A 17816-nucleotide genomic window follows, 5' to 3' on the forward strand; every position below is an offset into this window, starting at 1 on the left:
AGAAAGTCCAATGAAAATAGAAAACACTCCATCAGCAATTTTAAAATATCTGAATACTATATGTAAATATAGATATCACACTTCAATGATTACAATGCTATGGTTCACTTATTGTAATTTTTTGCCCACTAAAAATCTGGTAACTCGTTCTTTCACTACTTTCAAACTTATTCGGTCTGAAGATACGGTATTTTCTCTTATATATTGAACAAGATCTGTATAACCGAGGTGCGCTGCATACTCTTCTGAATTCATCCATTTAAACGTATCTTCTTCAACTGCTATCTGTAACATAGAACATTGTGTTAGTCGATGTTTCTTGAGAAAATCAACTTTCCATATACCAGGGTAAAGGTATTAATTTCAATGGGTAATTTTGATGGTTATATGGACTTAATTTCACTACAGTTTACTTATTTCAAATTAAACTTAAACTATATGGAACTTAGTCCAGCCCGAAGGTAGCTGAGAAGTGTGATCTTTGGACCAGAGAATAAGCTGCCTGGACACCTTGCATTTCTACGCGTTAGGCTAAAAAAAATTGATACCTTGTTTCTCCGCTCTGCTGAGCTTAAATGTTGACCCGGCCGGCCGCCTATCTACCCTATACATTACTTTTTTTTAAAATCGTGATCAATTTAACCATAACAGACCCGGCCGCTATAGAAATGAACTGTTTATAAATTTTATCATATTTTACAAAAAAGACCCGGCCGCTGCGGAGAAACAAGGTATCATTTTTGTTTAGCCTTACGTACCTTTTCTTTTCGTTTACAATCAGAACCGAGGTAGACCAGTTTCTTCACGATATCCGGTTGATTGTGCTCGAGAGCTAGAAACACAAGATCGCGAAAATTCATCCGCAGCGGAACTGAATACGGCTCCAACTGAAATAAATAGAAAACAATCAATAGAACACAACTATTAACTAATATTTCGGAATGAGTAACACGCTACTTACCACTTTAGGAAATGATGAAAATGGATACAGCATGTTTTTAATCCCGCGCAGAAATAGAATGTATTTTCTATGTGGTGACTTCTTTGGGCTGACGATTATTTTCTTCAATGCTTCATACTGCAATCAAAACAATAACATCGTCATTTTCTGATGCACTTTAATTCAGCAACATTCAACCAATAGAATCTATGGCACGTGTACCTTCGTTAAAATGATCATCTCCCACTGGAGACCATAAACTTTCTGAAAAAGAATAATACGGTTGATGTCTATGTCAGGATTTTAAAGTTTTTTTCTGAACAAAACCTAGTTATGTACGCAATTTACCAATTTTTCCTGAGGTATGAAGTCAATATCATCAGCATAATCGGATGGAATTTTTCCCATCTAAAGACAAAAAAAAAATATCTGATACACATAATACATCCATCAAATCTTTTTTATTTTGCTTACTGTAGTCTATAAAATCTCCCGAAGGTATTTTGGATTTTTATCATTGGGCGTGTATTATCTATTTCTGTAGTCTAATATATTTTTGCATTTATGATACTACAAATATATAACTTAATTCTTTTATATCAGGAACAGTTGCTTTTCTGCTGATAAAATGAAATATAACGTATTGCACTAACCACATCCTCTGCTAGTTCATCAGCGTTGTATGATTTCAGAATAGTCAGCAGATCTTTTCCACCTTCTCCCAAACTATATGCATAATGTAGCGGTGTTCTGTTCATCTGAATGGAGAAAATTAGGCTTTTTACTTTAACTAAGTCGAACAATGTTTAACGACTGCCACAGTTATTAGCAATTAGATGCATTACGTGCAAGGATTTATTGGGAAAATAATTAACAAATGAATATCTATCGATTGACACTTTTCATGTTCTGATTAATTAATCAGACGCTCCATTTACGATTAGTTGATTGACAGGTTCAATGCATGCTTTCCCTGCGTTACTCGTACATTCATTTCCTCAACTCTTTCACTGCCATTTCATGCCGTCTAACCACAGCCAAAATTAAATCTTGCTGTCACTTTGTGTGACAGAATCAGAAAAAGGCCGCTCGGCTAACAAAATGAAAACGCGGAAATTTTTCTTTTCTGACAGGAAACCGTATCATAGGCAGGGAAATTACATAGCTCATAATTCTTTGCAACATAAAGTTGGAATGTGATAGAATTTCCTCCGACTACTGCACAACTTAGCATCCTTGGTTTAGCTGTAGAATGCTTGACAGATTCCGACCAATAGCCGATGATTATAAAATATTAACAGTGGTTATATACTATTTTTTTCTCATGAATGAATGAATGTTCATCAGCCACATTGAATCATGCACTGTCATATGAACACTGTGTTCTCCGAACGTCCAGATTCAAGCAGCAAGGTTTCAGCATAGATGAAAATATCAACAATTATATACTAAGGTAAGGTTAACAGATTTCTTTTAGACAAAAACTTCTTGATACTAAACAGAAAATATGTTGCTAGAAATAACCAAATTTCAGGAAATGATGCTTGGACTCTCTCTTGAAATTAGTTTCTACTTGGCTGTCAGATATAACAAGATATTCTCGTCATATACCGGGATAACGCTTGAGAAGTCAGTACCAAAAGATCCATCGACTTTTAGCTTGATTTTCATGAAAATATTCTAACCAGATTAAATCATCATCTGATACTTCATCACCAGAGTTATGAAAGAATTAGTCAGCCGTGTGACCAGTTTCAGTCAATATGGAAAATGGAAGTCAGATGCCAGCAGTGTGAGGTGCATCTCTAAACTTACATTGTCTTTACTATTGACAACCGAGTCGCATTTCTCCAGTAGCATCTCCATAAAGCTTGTGTTACATCCGTGAAGAATGGCGAGAGTCAGAAGACATCGGCCAGCCTACAATCACAAGTCATGGTATTCTATCATATGAAATCCTGGTGACCTTCCATTATAGCTTTAATGCATTATAGCTTTAAAAATGTTAAAACATCAAAATATGAGGAATATTACTATTGACTCGAGCATGTTCGGTGCATCAATATCCTCGAACGATGTTTTAGCGAGTGACTTTTTTCATAATAGATTCTTTAGAGCACATCATTTGACAGACGGATGAAACCAATATCATATTCATTGCCCTTTGGGGGACTTAGTGCGCTAGCAACATGAACGCAGTCATCATTGAAAGCATAATTCCATGTTCTCTTCGCTTACAATAAAACTCTAATGTGATCAGTATGTTTTGCGAAATATGAATTTTTCCTTAACGGGCAAAAAAGCCACTACGCCCTGAAGCGGTTTTTAATTGATTGACACCACCCAAATTACAAAAATTCTATCAAATTAAAGTGATTAAATACATTAGGATTCAATACATCGTGTCTAAATTGAATGAAGAGAAATATCAATAAGTCGACGCAATTCTTTTGGAAATCGGAAAATTTGGTATGTCCAGAATTTTCCTGTAAATATTCCAGTGGGATTTTGAGGCAAACACTTAGTGGAAAAAGCATTAACGACCAATATGCCTGTAAAGGCAATATCATTAGCCAAAGAAAAACTAACCAATCACTATCGTACAGCCATGATATAATTACGCGGCACAATTTGTGCTAAAAACGTAAGGATTATAGTTTGCGCACCACACACTGTGTGCCAGTATAATTGTCATGGGTTCAGTGAAGGCGCAGACGCGACAGTAAAATAACCAATTGCAACGCAGCTTCTTATTGATTAAACTGCTTGACGGAATACCGCTGACATCAGTGAGTCTACACGAGACTGATTCCTGTCGTTGACTAAAGGCCACAACCTTATTATTATAATCACGAATAGGTCTCCCCTGAATCGACATAACGCACAAATAGTCAAGCTAATTTTGCAATGACGACAATCTAGTTTCTAAACGCGAAAAGGAGAGAGAATCTGTCGTGCACTGACCCTATCTTTGAATTTCATCAATAATTCAGCATTTTGATGATTATTCAGGAGCTCGATTACTCGTTCCTCCTTATCTCCTCCAGTTATCAAGCTCTGTATCCGTTTTACGTCATTCTGAAAAGAAAAAAGATTTCGTCGAAAATGTTTATAATCTGCGCTTAGCCGAACTATATTATATGCTGTTATCAAAATGTGTTTATTACAGATCATGTTTTTCGTAAAATCTTTGTGGAAAATGTCGGATTACCTGCACATCGGGTAATCCTTTCAGGAAACTGGACACTTCCTCTGTCTCATTACCAGCCGCGTATATGTAGGAATCTCGCCACTGAAAACGTGCATTGTTATTATTTGGATTAAAACCGATATGATTTGAATAATGAAACAATTCAACTGACATTTCTGAAATCCCAACGTCATTCGATGATCATTCGAAAAGATTAAATCTGAGAAATTGAAATCGGATACTTTGCTCTGACTATAAAATCGACTTTCAGTTTGAAAATCATTTATAATTAATTTTCAGAATTCGTCCCCTGCAGTTTCAACAATTCAAAATAATCATGATTAGTTTCGAAACCATGGAATAAAATCAAGAGACGCTGAGCTCAAAACTTGCAAATAAAGACATATTGGATAGAAATATATATATATATATATATATTTGCTGGCTCAAAATTTACAGAAGATGTTGAAGATATATTATATTGGCTAGACATACATTTGAAGGTATTTGATGGTATTTGATGGTATTTGAAGGTATTTGATGGTATTGCCAATTCACAGAAAAATACAGTATGAGATGTATACAATTTGTTACTCGCAATGACTTTTTTGTCGAACTCTAAACGAAATAAGATTTGTGCGATTTTTGCATTAAAAATAATTTCTAACATTATAAGACATCCCGTTGGATTGTGAGAAAAATAAAATACCCTATTGGTGTATATCTACCTGAAGATGAGCTGGCTAAATATTTGAAATTTTTTTGTCACCAAATACACCATGAACTAACTGGTTAGGTTTTTTTATATAAATATATTACATTATTGGTAGATTATTACGTTTGATTAACTGTAGAGATGATCTACCCAAATTCACGAACAAAAAACTAACATCGCCTTTCCATGTTTCATATTACAATTCATTTATGACAGCCTCAAGATTTTTGAGCTTATTCATCATTAAGCCAGCTTAATCAGTAATAATATGTCCTAGGAGAGTTTTCTCCAGTTTCTACCCCACAGTCCACCAGTAATTTCAGCTGATGTACATGAATCTGATACATGGTTTCCCTCATCAGAAATATCTTTCAATTAGCTATGATATTCGTGATTTTATTAATTACCTATTTCCCACACACCTGAATTTATCTATAATTACGCTAACCTGATATTCGATGAAAAAATCTTCATAGCCTTCGACGAAAAGTTTCCAAAGTGTATCCAGTTTTGTGCCTCTGATCAATTCAATGAGGCGCTGAAAGAGATTTTCCAAATCAGTCGGTGACCAGTTACAAATTAGGGACGGATCCAAGAGGATGGTGCAGGAGGTGCGCACATACCCCCTAAAAATGTCAGGTTGCCGGAAATTTCATGGGAAAATGAAATATATCAAACTGAGTGCTCAAAGTATAATCCTCTTTAATTATATCAGATAAATCAGTTGCGTAAAGATTTTAAATGCAATTTTATTAGATGTAATTGAAATTCCATATCTCTTATATAATCATTATAAGTTCGTAAGTTTGAGAAAGGAATTGAAATCAAAAATTAAAAACTTTTTATATGAACCTTATCAATTGCAGTTACAACACTTGTTTGTCCAGTCAATCTCGCTATATTCCTCGCTGTTGCTCCAGTCTAAAATATCAATTTTCAACTCTTTCAGCTGCGAAAACTGTAGTCAGATAAAGATTGTGGAAAGTTTTCGAAACTTTAGAATTGTTCAGAATCTCGATACGATCAGCCATCGTTTAGAGCAGAAATGAATTTCATTGCATAATCGGTAAAAAATTCTCAATATGCATTATTGAATTTCTGCTAACAAAATTTGAATATAAATGGGGTTTTATGCAGATCGCTTCGAGGGACATCCATGTCATTTCGGGAAAATATTCAAAATCGAAAAGCTATTAATGTGATGGATAAGAATCAATTAGTTGCAGATTGAAATGAATGGATATTCGCCGCAAGATATGGGTCTGAACATAACTGAAAATATATCCAGGGCATAGAACACTGCGGGTATTTAATCAGTTGCAAATTTCACATCAATAATATCAATTGACGAAAAATGCGTGCAATAATGACGTAAAGATTTTTGGCAGCGATATCACTGGTCAGAACTGAGTTATCAACTGTGAAAATAATATCCAAGTAACCCTAAGGTTCATCTTTTTATCCATTCCACAAAGTTGAGTCATCGTTCAGTATAAAGCGTTGGTCGATTACAGATTTATTGAAACGTACGCGTAAATAATGAGGTTTCACAGTTTATCAACTTAAGAAATGTAGCATTCGCTTAAACTCAAAGCTTATAATCAATTCTTCTCTGTGAATATGCTAGCAAAACAAATGGCAATAAACTTACATCATCTCGGGCGGCGATATCAACTCCTTTAGCCAGAAAATACTGAATGAAATTCAAATTACTTTCTTCATCGCAACGATCAACAAGATAATGTAACGCAGTTCGTCCTTTCTGTAATGAAGAAAAAAATGATCTTTCTTTTTAGTATTAAGTAGAACGTTCGACTAACCAATAGAAATGATTCCTCCGTGGTAGACACAGTAGAGACAGGCCAAAATCCCAGGAACAATAGCGCTCCAGTCTGCGCTACAAACAATTGCAAAAAAGACATCTTCGAAGCAATACAACAAAAAACGTCACATCACCTCATATTTAAAAAAAAAAACGCCGGGAAATTATCTATTCTTAATCATCTATTTTCTAGTGCCATGATTTACGCACAATTTTCTCTAAATTCAGATCATATGACACGGGGCATATGCCTGCCGGCAAAATGATAATCTACTCTATGATAAACGGAATAATAAACAAAGCTTTGAGTAATAGCCGGACACCGATTTGACAAAATCTACGTAAATTATGCCTCCGGCAAATTAGGCACATATGCTGCTGGGGCGAACGAGAATGCCACGGGCGACGCCAACGGCAGCAGATCAATCCTAACCACATGCTGCTGAGCACCGACCTTAGTAGGAAGTAATTGCGTGGATTTACAGTTGTAAATAAGAAAATTTAGCGTGATATCATCAACACTGCAGGCGACTGGGCTAATTAAATAGTACAAGCAGAGCGAGATGAACCAAAATGCATGTGACAGCAAAACTGTCACAAACATTTACGATTCATTTCGGAGTGTACTCAATAAAACATCTTTTAATTAATCTAATTGTAATGGACGAATTCTTCTATCCATTTACCGAAGAACAAAAATGTAAAAAAACATCTTCTCATGGGTTTCGGTTTTTCAAATCCCAAAGATGAGCCATTCAGGCTCACATTACTTTATAGTAAGACAGTAAACAATAGGAGTATAATGTAGAAAGGGGATATTATCAGTGGAAATGAGTATAAAAGAGGGAATCATGTGGAGTTGATGTCATGCTTGTCTATGTGTGGTTGATTGTAAATGACACCACAGCATCACAACATACAGAAACTATCATCAGCCTTTTACAGGACTCTGGACTCATTCAGGACTGATAATTTATACCAATGACTATTCTCAAGAAGTGATTATTCACAGTCACTGAAAACATGTTTAGATAACTTATTTCGGCAAATATCGCAACTTTTTCTGCAGTTTCAACTAGGGCTTTTCTCTTCCATTCCATACCGTTCAATAATGTGACAAATAACATCAAGTTGTTCTAACCATTTTGATGGACATTGATCGAATTTCCAGCTCGGACAAGGAATCAACTTATCACAGAAAATAATGTAGTTGCCATTATAGATTTCTACTTAGTTTCTGGCAATGAAAGTCTTATCGAGGAGAGAAGACAGTTCGGCATTTCTGTGTAGGATAAATACAGCATCTTCGAGGTCTATAACAATGTCGAGTTAATGCGACATTTGAAGCGTGAAAGCAACTGAGCTGCCGGTCCATTCATTTTATATACCCACAAGCTCTATCAACTAAGTTTCACGACTGAGAGCTGTGCTTCTATCATCTACCGTCAAGTCATTAAAATGTGCCCCGGGTACGCGTCGTATAAAACCTTTGAACTAAATAAAAACCCGCTGCTGAGATAGGTCAAGTCATTCTTTGCGTGACAAGTAATAGGAAATAACGCAAATTATTCATAGCTTAAATCATCGGATTTAGAAACACGAAACACATTTCAAACTCGTCTTTTACAGTCAGGAATGTTCGTAATAATATAGGGCAAAATATCGTTCTTTATTTACTGATAAATCGAAAGAAATAGGTATAGAAAATGATTTTCAAACTTTAACAACTTGCTGCTTTTTTTCTATTTCTTAACAAACAAACAGGTCAGTATTAGATGAGCATAGAAAAAGAAATGATCAGAATTAAATGGGCTATGTTGAAATATAATCTCGTGGACAAAAATATTTTTAGGACAATCGATAATGATTGACATGTGACAAATGTGCCAGAAAACTGGTTGTTCCAGTCACTGGAAGCTACCCGACTCGCTGTTTATTGAACCATCAAGAAACTTGACAAGCCTTATAATGGTTTTACCGTGTAACCCCCAGGATTCTAAACCTGAAAACTATATCGAGAATAACAATAAGGATGCGGGTGCTAATGATTTAAACAAGACAAAATGACAAGGCCGGGATCGTCTTACAATATTCACAAATTGACATGGATATCATTTCGAAAAAAAGTAAACCATTTCGGCAACTTCTCGCAAGAAAATCTCTCCGAGATTCCTTTCATTTCAGTGTGATGGTGATTTTTACGGTATTTCTTATTCCAAATGAGATGAGGTGGAAATATGAGTTGGTGGATGAAAATGGGGGGTAATGCGTTAGCTGTTGTTAACAAAAACAAGAAAAGAAGCCGAAATACACCAAAAATACAAAACCCTCAGCAAAAAAATGATGCGGTATCACATTTGGAGCTCATTATTTTGTAGAACAGTAATGAGTTGTCAGTTATTCCAGGTACACAGGAAGGCTTAATCATCATCACAGTCCCATTGAGAAGATCATGTCACGAGACAGCGAACACATTCGAAAATCTTTCACATCTCAGTGGAATTCACAGCATCATTCACTAATTAGTGACAAATAATTGATAAAGATAACATGTCCGTTTTAAATAATCCGTATCGGTGTCAATTCCACTTCCTAAACACTCTCATCACATAATTTATTCCTTAAAATTAACATAATCCATTTTCGTTTCCGATGTTTGTTCATTCCTTTTCTTCACTTTTTCCAACAAACCTTTGAAAATTGTCAAACATTGAACATTTGCTGTGATAGCAATCGAGTGCGAAAACCTATAGAAGCCTAGCGATATATACCAGCATACAAATTAGTTAACCGTAGTTATTCAATGAATGAAAAACCCTTATATTTTAATAAAATCAAGTAAAATTAGTTGATATTTTCAAATAAAATGAGCGAGTTTCCGTTGACAGCATTGACATAATCAACAGAGATTGTGTGCATGTTATCAGCCAGTGAAAGGATGATTCTTGTCAAAACCATTTTCAAAGAAATGTCCATTTTTAACTACATTTTTAGATTTTACAATATTACATAAACGATAAGAAAAACCGTCATCAATAGATGTAAGCGACAACTCAGCAGCCGAATAATATTTTTTCATTATTCACTTCAAACATCTCAATTGATTTGACTGTCAAATGTCCGTGAAATTAATAGATCAGCCTAAATTCTCTTAATACCAACTAAACAGAATATCACATCATATACCACGAGCATCAATCTTACGAGAACGTTCCTACAATAATCTGCTTTTTTAGAAACTACGGAATAAAAATGTAATCGTAAGTATGTTTCAAACGATCCAATCCGAGATATCGAATGATACTAATTAGGCACGTTTAATCAAGCAATCAAATATGTCGTACTTACATAAGCAAGTTAATAGTTCCATAGTGTAACAGGACCCAACTGACGACTGGCACCCAACTAAATAAAAAGCTTCTTATTTCTTCGACAACACACAGATGATGAACGTTTATTTTTAGACGTTAACGACAAATATGCGTTTGTTGCAAAAAATAAGAAAAGAGCATATGGCATATTAATTTTCATCCAGAATGACGCCCTTCAAATTACCGAATTTTCTGCTCGAGTTGAACATCAAAGAGGGACGACGGTACAAACGAATGCCCCGAGCCCACTGTGCGCTCATGAAGCACTTTCAGATTGTAAGAATGCCTTACAAATTTGCATAACATAAAATTGTGCCTAGTTACTTTTTCCAATATAATGAGTGAATTGTTTGATGAAAGGGGGCCGAAAATCTACTCCGTTTTTCCTTCGGGGAAGCCGAGTCTGTACCCTAATTCTTTACATCCTATTCATTCATCGTGAAAAAATAGCCGGTAAACTTATAGCTCGAGTAAAGACCACTACGGTTATATAACCGAAACCTGGATATCTAAAATACCGAAAATATTCGAATACATTTCGTCAAATTTCGAAAATAACGAGAAAATTGCACAGAAGTCATCGCTGCACATTGTTATTTAAGATCCCTATCGACCGGGAGAACATCCTTTATGCTGAATGTCCAATCAGCATTGAGCAAGAACTGTTTCAACACTGCATAATTCATCATGATGGGAAACAAGAAAAATATTTATCACACCACAATCCGACAAGGTAAGTCAGTTTACCTATCATTTCATAATCATCCTAACCGAAGATTTGACATATTTGAAATGCAGTAAATAGCCTTTATAAAGGACAATATATTTCTAGGATAGAACAGTGACGATATCAACTGAATTTCTCCGAGAAAATCATCGCTAAATACTGTGAATGTCATTCTCTCATCATCCGGGCACTGCTTCACAAATTTACTCCATTTCAAGCTTGGTAAGTAATACTACTCTTTATTCTCTATATCAGACAGCATTGTGCTAATACTAAACTCAGTACAATACCAAACAAAATATCTTTAGGGCAAAACTTCAGATTTTCCACAAAAAATTTCTCGCTATCAATTTGTAACATCGGGCTCTTTGTGTCAGTGATATCTTTATTTTTTTTTGTTCCAAAATGTTTTAATTCACTCAGGCTATTCAGTAGATCAGTTCACTATGGAATTCAATACGACAAAGCCATTTTAGATTATATTCAATGCTATATTCTGACAATAATAGTTCTATTCTTCTTAGGATGAAATATATTTCATCCGATTATCAAAACTGTATTCATTCCAGAAAAGATTATACATTTCACATATGTAACCAGACAGTGGCAATTTATACAATTTGGAAATGTACTAAAAACATATATATCTTTGTAACAAAGATAAAAGTATCTAGGTATAAAACCCAAAACTTCAATATCAACAGAAATTCCATATCATTCAATAATTCTTGTTTAGCTTATTTTGTCAAGAACAGGCGACCCATTAGCACTTTTTAGCAAAATCAATAGTACTAGAAATGAAATTAACTCGTTTCAACACAAAGAACCAAACGCACATTTCATAATTCATTCATTAGGAAAAGACCCACTTTCTGGAAATAAATCCGCTTTCCAAATCATTATTTCATTAAAAAGATTTTCTTCTTCAAATCTTTAAGGGGAACTTATAATTTTCTGATATTTTTGTCGTGGATGTTTGTAATTCATCATTATCTGATCTTACCTCATCCTTAGCCTTCGGATCAGCACCAGATTCAAGTATACACTCAGTTATCGCTGGTGATATATTTTCTCCTTTCAATGGAAATGCTTCATAGTAGAGCGGACCCTGATAACAAAAACACATATCATTTCAGTTTTTTGAAGCCTTAAAAATCACCTTGAGTGGTTCGGCGTGCCTTTTCCTAAGTAGTGAATGATCAAACATCGAAATAATTAGCTTATAATCCCACTCAGTGAGATTTTTTGATATGAAATGCTTAGCTCACTGTCCTGATTGGCATGTTTTAGAACGCGATATAAAGACGCAAGCAAAGGGTATCTTTTCTTTCCACAATAACGGCAACAATGCGTGGATCCAGGGGACACTGAGTTGTTGACGGACAATAGGTTTCTGGATAATGAATGGGTGTGGGCTCAGTGACACACGTGTACAGTTATAAAAATTAGGGAGTCATTCCATCGTATCATGTTTAACAAACTGCTCAACAATATTGCACCTGTTTTATATCATCTTTGAAGAGTAACATCTCATTGTACATTTCAATCTGTTGAGAAATCTCGATGTGAGATGATCTCATTTTATAATCTGAATGCTATTAGAATAATGCAAAAATTAGAAGTAGAAATATCACCCTCTTCAATATCAAACTGTAGTTAGAATCTAAAATCAGTCATAAATATCAACATCAAATGCACAAAATTCTGTTTTCTGATGAGGAACATACGGTTTTAAGCGATAACAGGAAAGGAAAGAGCAAAATTTGATGGTCATGAATTGCATTAGAATCCAACAGCGGCCAACAATGCATTAAGCTTTCCAAAATCCACCTGAAGGCAAACGAAAACTGCAATAGGATACAACATGCCATCAAATTCTCGACTAACGTTAAACAAACTTAATTCTTTTAAGAATAATATTTCAAGAATTCTGAAAGAGTGATTTGTGAGCGAGATCCCCGGAGGTATAAAGTCATTAGATCGCATGGGTCTAATGTTATTGCCTACAGAATTTATTACGTGGCCAGAGTTTTCATAAGCAGGAGAATAATCCGAAAAGAGAGCATTTATAAAACATGAAATCACATGAGATCGGGAATTTAGAAGTAATAATTTCTGCTATTCAGTGAAAAAATCTCTGTTAGTAGAAATATGAAACGAACATTACTCATCACTGGGCTCTTGCGTGAATATTCATTGAATCAAGTTACAGATAAACTGAAAACTGACACATTTGAATACAATTCCTATAATAACCACTGATAATAATCATATTTTTGCTGAATTAATAATTACGCGCATAACTCTTGGGAGACAATTCAAAAATTTCATTCATAAGGTAACAGTTTTCGATGGATAATTAGTCCGATGAAATGTTGAGATTCAATTTTTTCTACGCAAGAAAATGTCCTTTTCCAAATGAAATACAATGACAACAGCCATCTCACTGATTTCTAGCCCACTGTTTCCATGCGAACAGAGGCTACTTATTTCAGCTCCCATTATTTTGATTAAAGGTTGTAGTTAATAGCTTTACCCCGAAGCATTGCGGTATAAACTATCGGTCAACGTGTGCAGAAACCATTAGTTCGCCCACTGTGGTCCGATGCAGTTAGTTGTGATTCAGATCTTCATTAGTTTCATTTAAAAATCTATGAAGAACTAGTTTCGGTGACTACAAGTACGTCGATCGATCGCCATACACGACTGAAAAGGTTGCGAGGTCAATAGAAAAACTGCAAATTATTTCTATTAGAATTACATGAGAGAAAGTGCAGGCGAATAATGCATGAATGAACACAAAATCGCAACCAGAAAAATCCAAGAACTGGAGAGTATGTAAAAGTGTCCATTTTATTGACATTCTAATGACAAGCCTTCCACCTCCTACCCGTGTATCAATTAGTGACTCATGTCGTGATAGCCCAGGTGTGCAAGACATTTTCATCTTGTTTGGCCCCACAGTCCTTGTTATCGATGACAGGGAAAAAAGAGATGCATCCTCATAGATAAACATATCCACGACGACCACTGAAAGCGAAACACGCGAGGTTTTCATCACAAAAGCACTGATTGGGTATAGGAAGGATATCGGATTAAAATATCTTAGAAGTCAGACCACACTTTAATGAAATCTGACAAACGACAAACATATTTCGCACAAAATAGGAACCTTGAGAAATTGGAACAAAAGAGCTTTAAAGATTTTGAAATTATCCCAGAAAACCTTCTCTTCCGTTAGACCAATGACTCTAAGTCTTAAACACTTTAAGACTGAAATCTCGATGAAACAGTTTTTAGTCGGTTCTCTTTGTATACCATAGAAGGACGTCGTCAGAACCGTGTATTCTCGGATAAACAAGTTCATGCGTACAAAATGATAAAAAATCCGTCTCACACCGGTGATGATGGTAGTGGAATATCAAACTTGCCAGTTGTTACTACTCGTAGGGATCAGAGATTCTCCTTGATCTGAGAACTTCACAGAGTGTTCACCTCATCAGAATTCATACGCTGTTCCCCTGAATCTTTGTTCTTTTAGCATTCCTGATGGATCCACTTTAAACTATACCCAAACCTTGATTGCCGCAGTGACAGTAGTCTCCCATGTGGTGCTCTCTCTTTCCTCATGAAACATACATTAGATTATTGTCACTGTGCAAACATAGCCCATTAAATTAAACATCACCAGTTCTTGTCAATAGGGGCTGGGTGGAGCTGCAAGATTTGCAGCGTGGTGAAAGATCAACAAGAAAACCATAAGTGACTTCATTGACCTTTCAAACAAATGTATTTTCAGAAACGAAATACATATCGATCAATGCCTTAAAAAAATAACTCAAATTTCAGAGCACAGACATCCACCTCTTCATCCGAGACAAATCAGTTGTAAACACTGTTCTATTTTGAGGTGCGTAGCTCAATTGTTACTCGATGAAAATTCATAATGAAGGGAGAAAAATGATGTGTGTGACCAAGTTGTGACCTGAGCACGATTTTTCTAATATCAGGATACAACTTCAGAAAGCTTTTCTACTTAATTCGCTCGCTACTGGTTTAGCACGGATGAAGTGACAGCAATGATGCCCGCGGCTATCCGCGCCGACGTCACTGTCGTCGCAGCAAAATGCAATCACTTTGCTGAGATTTTACATAAAAATATTGACGAATGCGCTCACATCATCGTATGGATGTGCTGCTGCTGCTGCTGCTGTAGCTTGCGTTTTGCTCAACGATTATAATAACTGTAATGTAAAGCAGTCCGTCTGTTCACAAATGACATGACTCAGGGCATTGGGTCATGTGACTATAATCTTATAAACAATTAGTTCGTTACAAGGCTGCCTTCGATGGAAAAACTCCGGCAATGAACATTTTTTTTATATTTGCGATAATCAAATTTAGTAGTTTGGATCAAAATTTAACATTCTAGTGTTAGGCCTACGTATTACCAAATACTGGCGATGAAATAGAAAATCAACCAGACGACACAAATTAGATAAATAAAATTATCCGGGGGCCAAAGCTCGTAATGGGCGTATTCGCTCTTAGATAAAATGACGGAAATTCAGTCGCGAAACAACTAATACTAATCGATACACACATTGTTCATCGATCAGTGGAACTAATCAAATTGCCAATATTATGTTATGTCACCAGCGTTTCTTTGTTTTTTAAAACGTATTCAGCGTAGAAAGTAAATGAGCAATCGTGTTTATAAATGTCAGAGAGACATAGTAAAAAATTGATAAGGATCGATTACATGAATATGACTTTCCAGGAAAATGGTGTAATTAAAGGAGAGCCGGATTTATGAATTAATTTGTCTATCATTATTATCTCTGTTTCCAATTTCATGAGTGTTTTTATCAGACATGTACCAGGATATACCGTCCGTACGAGGTGTCAATGAATATAAATCATGACAGATGCAAAGCATATCAATGGTCTATTGACACTTATCACTTACCTACTTATGATAAGTGATAAGTGCCAGTTAACGCTCAACATAAGATCACCGACTAACTCGGATCAGCATTAAATATGCCTAGCTCTTATGGAAATTGCGTAATTACGCAGGTACGGCGGAGAAGTAGCTGAAAATATTGGATAACATCGCTAGTTTATGCCGGAGACATCTTCCGGTGATCAATATAGCCATCGGCAAAGAAAATAGCTTTTACCATGAGAGATTTACATACCCTGAAGAAATGCCGGATAGATATTGGAATATTGACATTGGCTCCGTTTGTACACAGCAATGACACAATATCATGTCGATTCATATCAATAGCATATTGTAGAATATGTTTCTTACCATGCCCCTAAAAGACAAGGTCATATACAGCTGAAATACGTATTTTGATGACAGTTCGGTCAAAGTCAATTCTTCAGAATGTATATCAATACCTCATTCAGATAATTCACTTTACAGGATGTTTTTTTCAAAGCCTCTTTCACTTTCTTTACATCATGTTCTAAGACACCATAAATGCAATTCTATAAAATATAAGTATGCATCATTGTTAGTATCGTTACAGCGCTAAAGTCTATTTTTATATATCTGAAATGAGTCCTGATAGATACTATGTATAATTAATCAATGGATTGGAAGCAAACTCACCAATGTATATTGATGACTATCAATAATGCCAACTATATCATGAAACTGTTTAGAAGCTGCATGCTGACGCAAAGTTCGTCCATCCTAAATAAATCAGATGAAAAATCAAATGAAATACTTGTAATTGTCAAAAAAGTAAAGATTGGTAAATATCTTTTGAAGCTCACCCGGCTGGCATCATAACGACACCATTTGTGTAAGAGTTGTTTGAAATTATGGACGTCATGGTTATCAACGCATTCAAATAACCCAGGCTAAAATTTGAAATTCTTAAACTTTATTCTTTCTCAGTAAATCTATAATTAACAAAGCACATTGGAAAGGGGGATTAACCTGATACAATTCATACAGTTTCTTCCATGTACCATTTTTAGTCGGTAGGTCACAAGCCAGTTTACCATCCTAAAATAACAAATATTAAAGCATCAAGCTTATGTGATACTAAAATATGAATGTACAGGAATAATGCAGATTACACGGCTTGATATTGATATTACCTTATTGCGTAACGTAGTATTAGCTCCAGCCATCATTAAGAGCGGAACATTGAAACTTATTCCAGCTAATGCTGAATTATGTAAAGGGGTATTACCATGCTATAATGATACGATAGATATAAGATAATTCCCTCATTTCAAAACAGTTAATCTACAAATATAATCCAGATACCTTGTTTTGAATGTTAATATCGACACCAGCTGATATCAAAATATGAAATATATTTGGTTGATAGACTGCAGCAAGTAAATGAATATAAGTATTTCCTCGCTGAAAATAATCAGAATAGAAATAAAAATAAATAGCTGGAGTGATAAATGTGTCTTGATGAAAGGCCCAGCGCTTATAATATCACCTTGTCTCTCCATCTCAGATTCTCTTTCTCTTTTAAACATATCTTCACATTTTCTATATCGCCGTTCGCAATCGCATTGCCAATTCTAGTCTGAAATATTGAAAACAACAATTAAAAACACATCATCAGCAAACCCCATGAAACTAGAAAAACCAACCTTTGTCAGTTCTGATAAGTCCCCTGCCATCATTGCATAGTTCCGCAACTCAAAGCTAAACATTGAGAAAGGAAATTAAAAGTCTTTTATCATTTGCTTTCGATTGGGTTAGGATTGCTACAGTAAGCTACAGCTTGGACTTATAAAAACCATGGCAAAAGAGTTACCTCTACTCTATATTCTGATATTTGAAGGTTGTCATGGGTGTGGATACTTCCAATAATAGTAATATAGTACGTACAAACTGGATCTATTTAAATACAGTCACTGATGAGACTGAGATTGAGCTGAGGACCGAGTTGAATGCGGTAATATCTCTAGACTTAGCCATCATAACTTAAAAGAGATAAAATTCGCCATCACTTTTGGTTTTGACAGAAAGGAAGCACATGTTTCCCATGGTGAATGTAAACAATTT

The 17816-nt window shown here is 35.3% G+C and overlaps 1 protein-coding gene across 1 annotated transcript; it reads right to left on the reverse strand.

The window, feature by feature from the left end:
* Positions 1–39: 39 nt before the first annotated feature.
* On the reverse strand, positions 40–17725 carry LOC141915168 (uncharacterized). The gene is made up of 23 exons (XM_074806596.1): positions 17566–17725; positions 17399–17453; positions 17242–17331; positions 17058–17156; positions 16886–16984; positions 16722–16790; positions 16556–16642; positions 16389–16472; positions 16175–16264; positions 15967–16089; positions 11769–11873; positions 6497–6607; positions 5698–5766; positions 5294–5383; positions 4152–4232; positions 3905–4018; positions 2756–2860; positions 1594–1698; positions 1289–1348; positions 1163–1204; positions 962–1078; positions 759–887; positions 40–285 (listed from the first exon to the last, which is right to left on the reverse strand). The coding sequence occupies exons 2-23, from the start codon at positions 17429–17431 to the stop codon at positions 109–111; spliced, it is 2079 nt and encodes a 692-aa protein (XP_074662697.1). The 5' UTR covers positions 17432–17453; positions 17566–17725; the 3' UTR covers positions 40–108.
* Positions 17726–17816: the final 91 nt, after the last annotated feature.

This window comes from Tubulanus polymorphus, chromosome 1 (assembly GCF_964204645.1).
Source record: "Tubulanus polymorphus chromosome 1, tnTubPoly1.2, whole genome shotgun sequence".
NCBI lineage: Eukaryota > Metazoa > Nemertea > Palaeonemertea > Tubulaniformes > Tubulanidae > Tubulanus > Tubulanus polymorphus.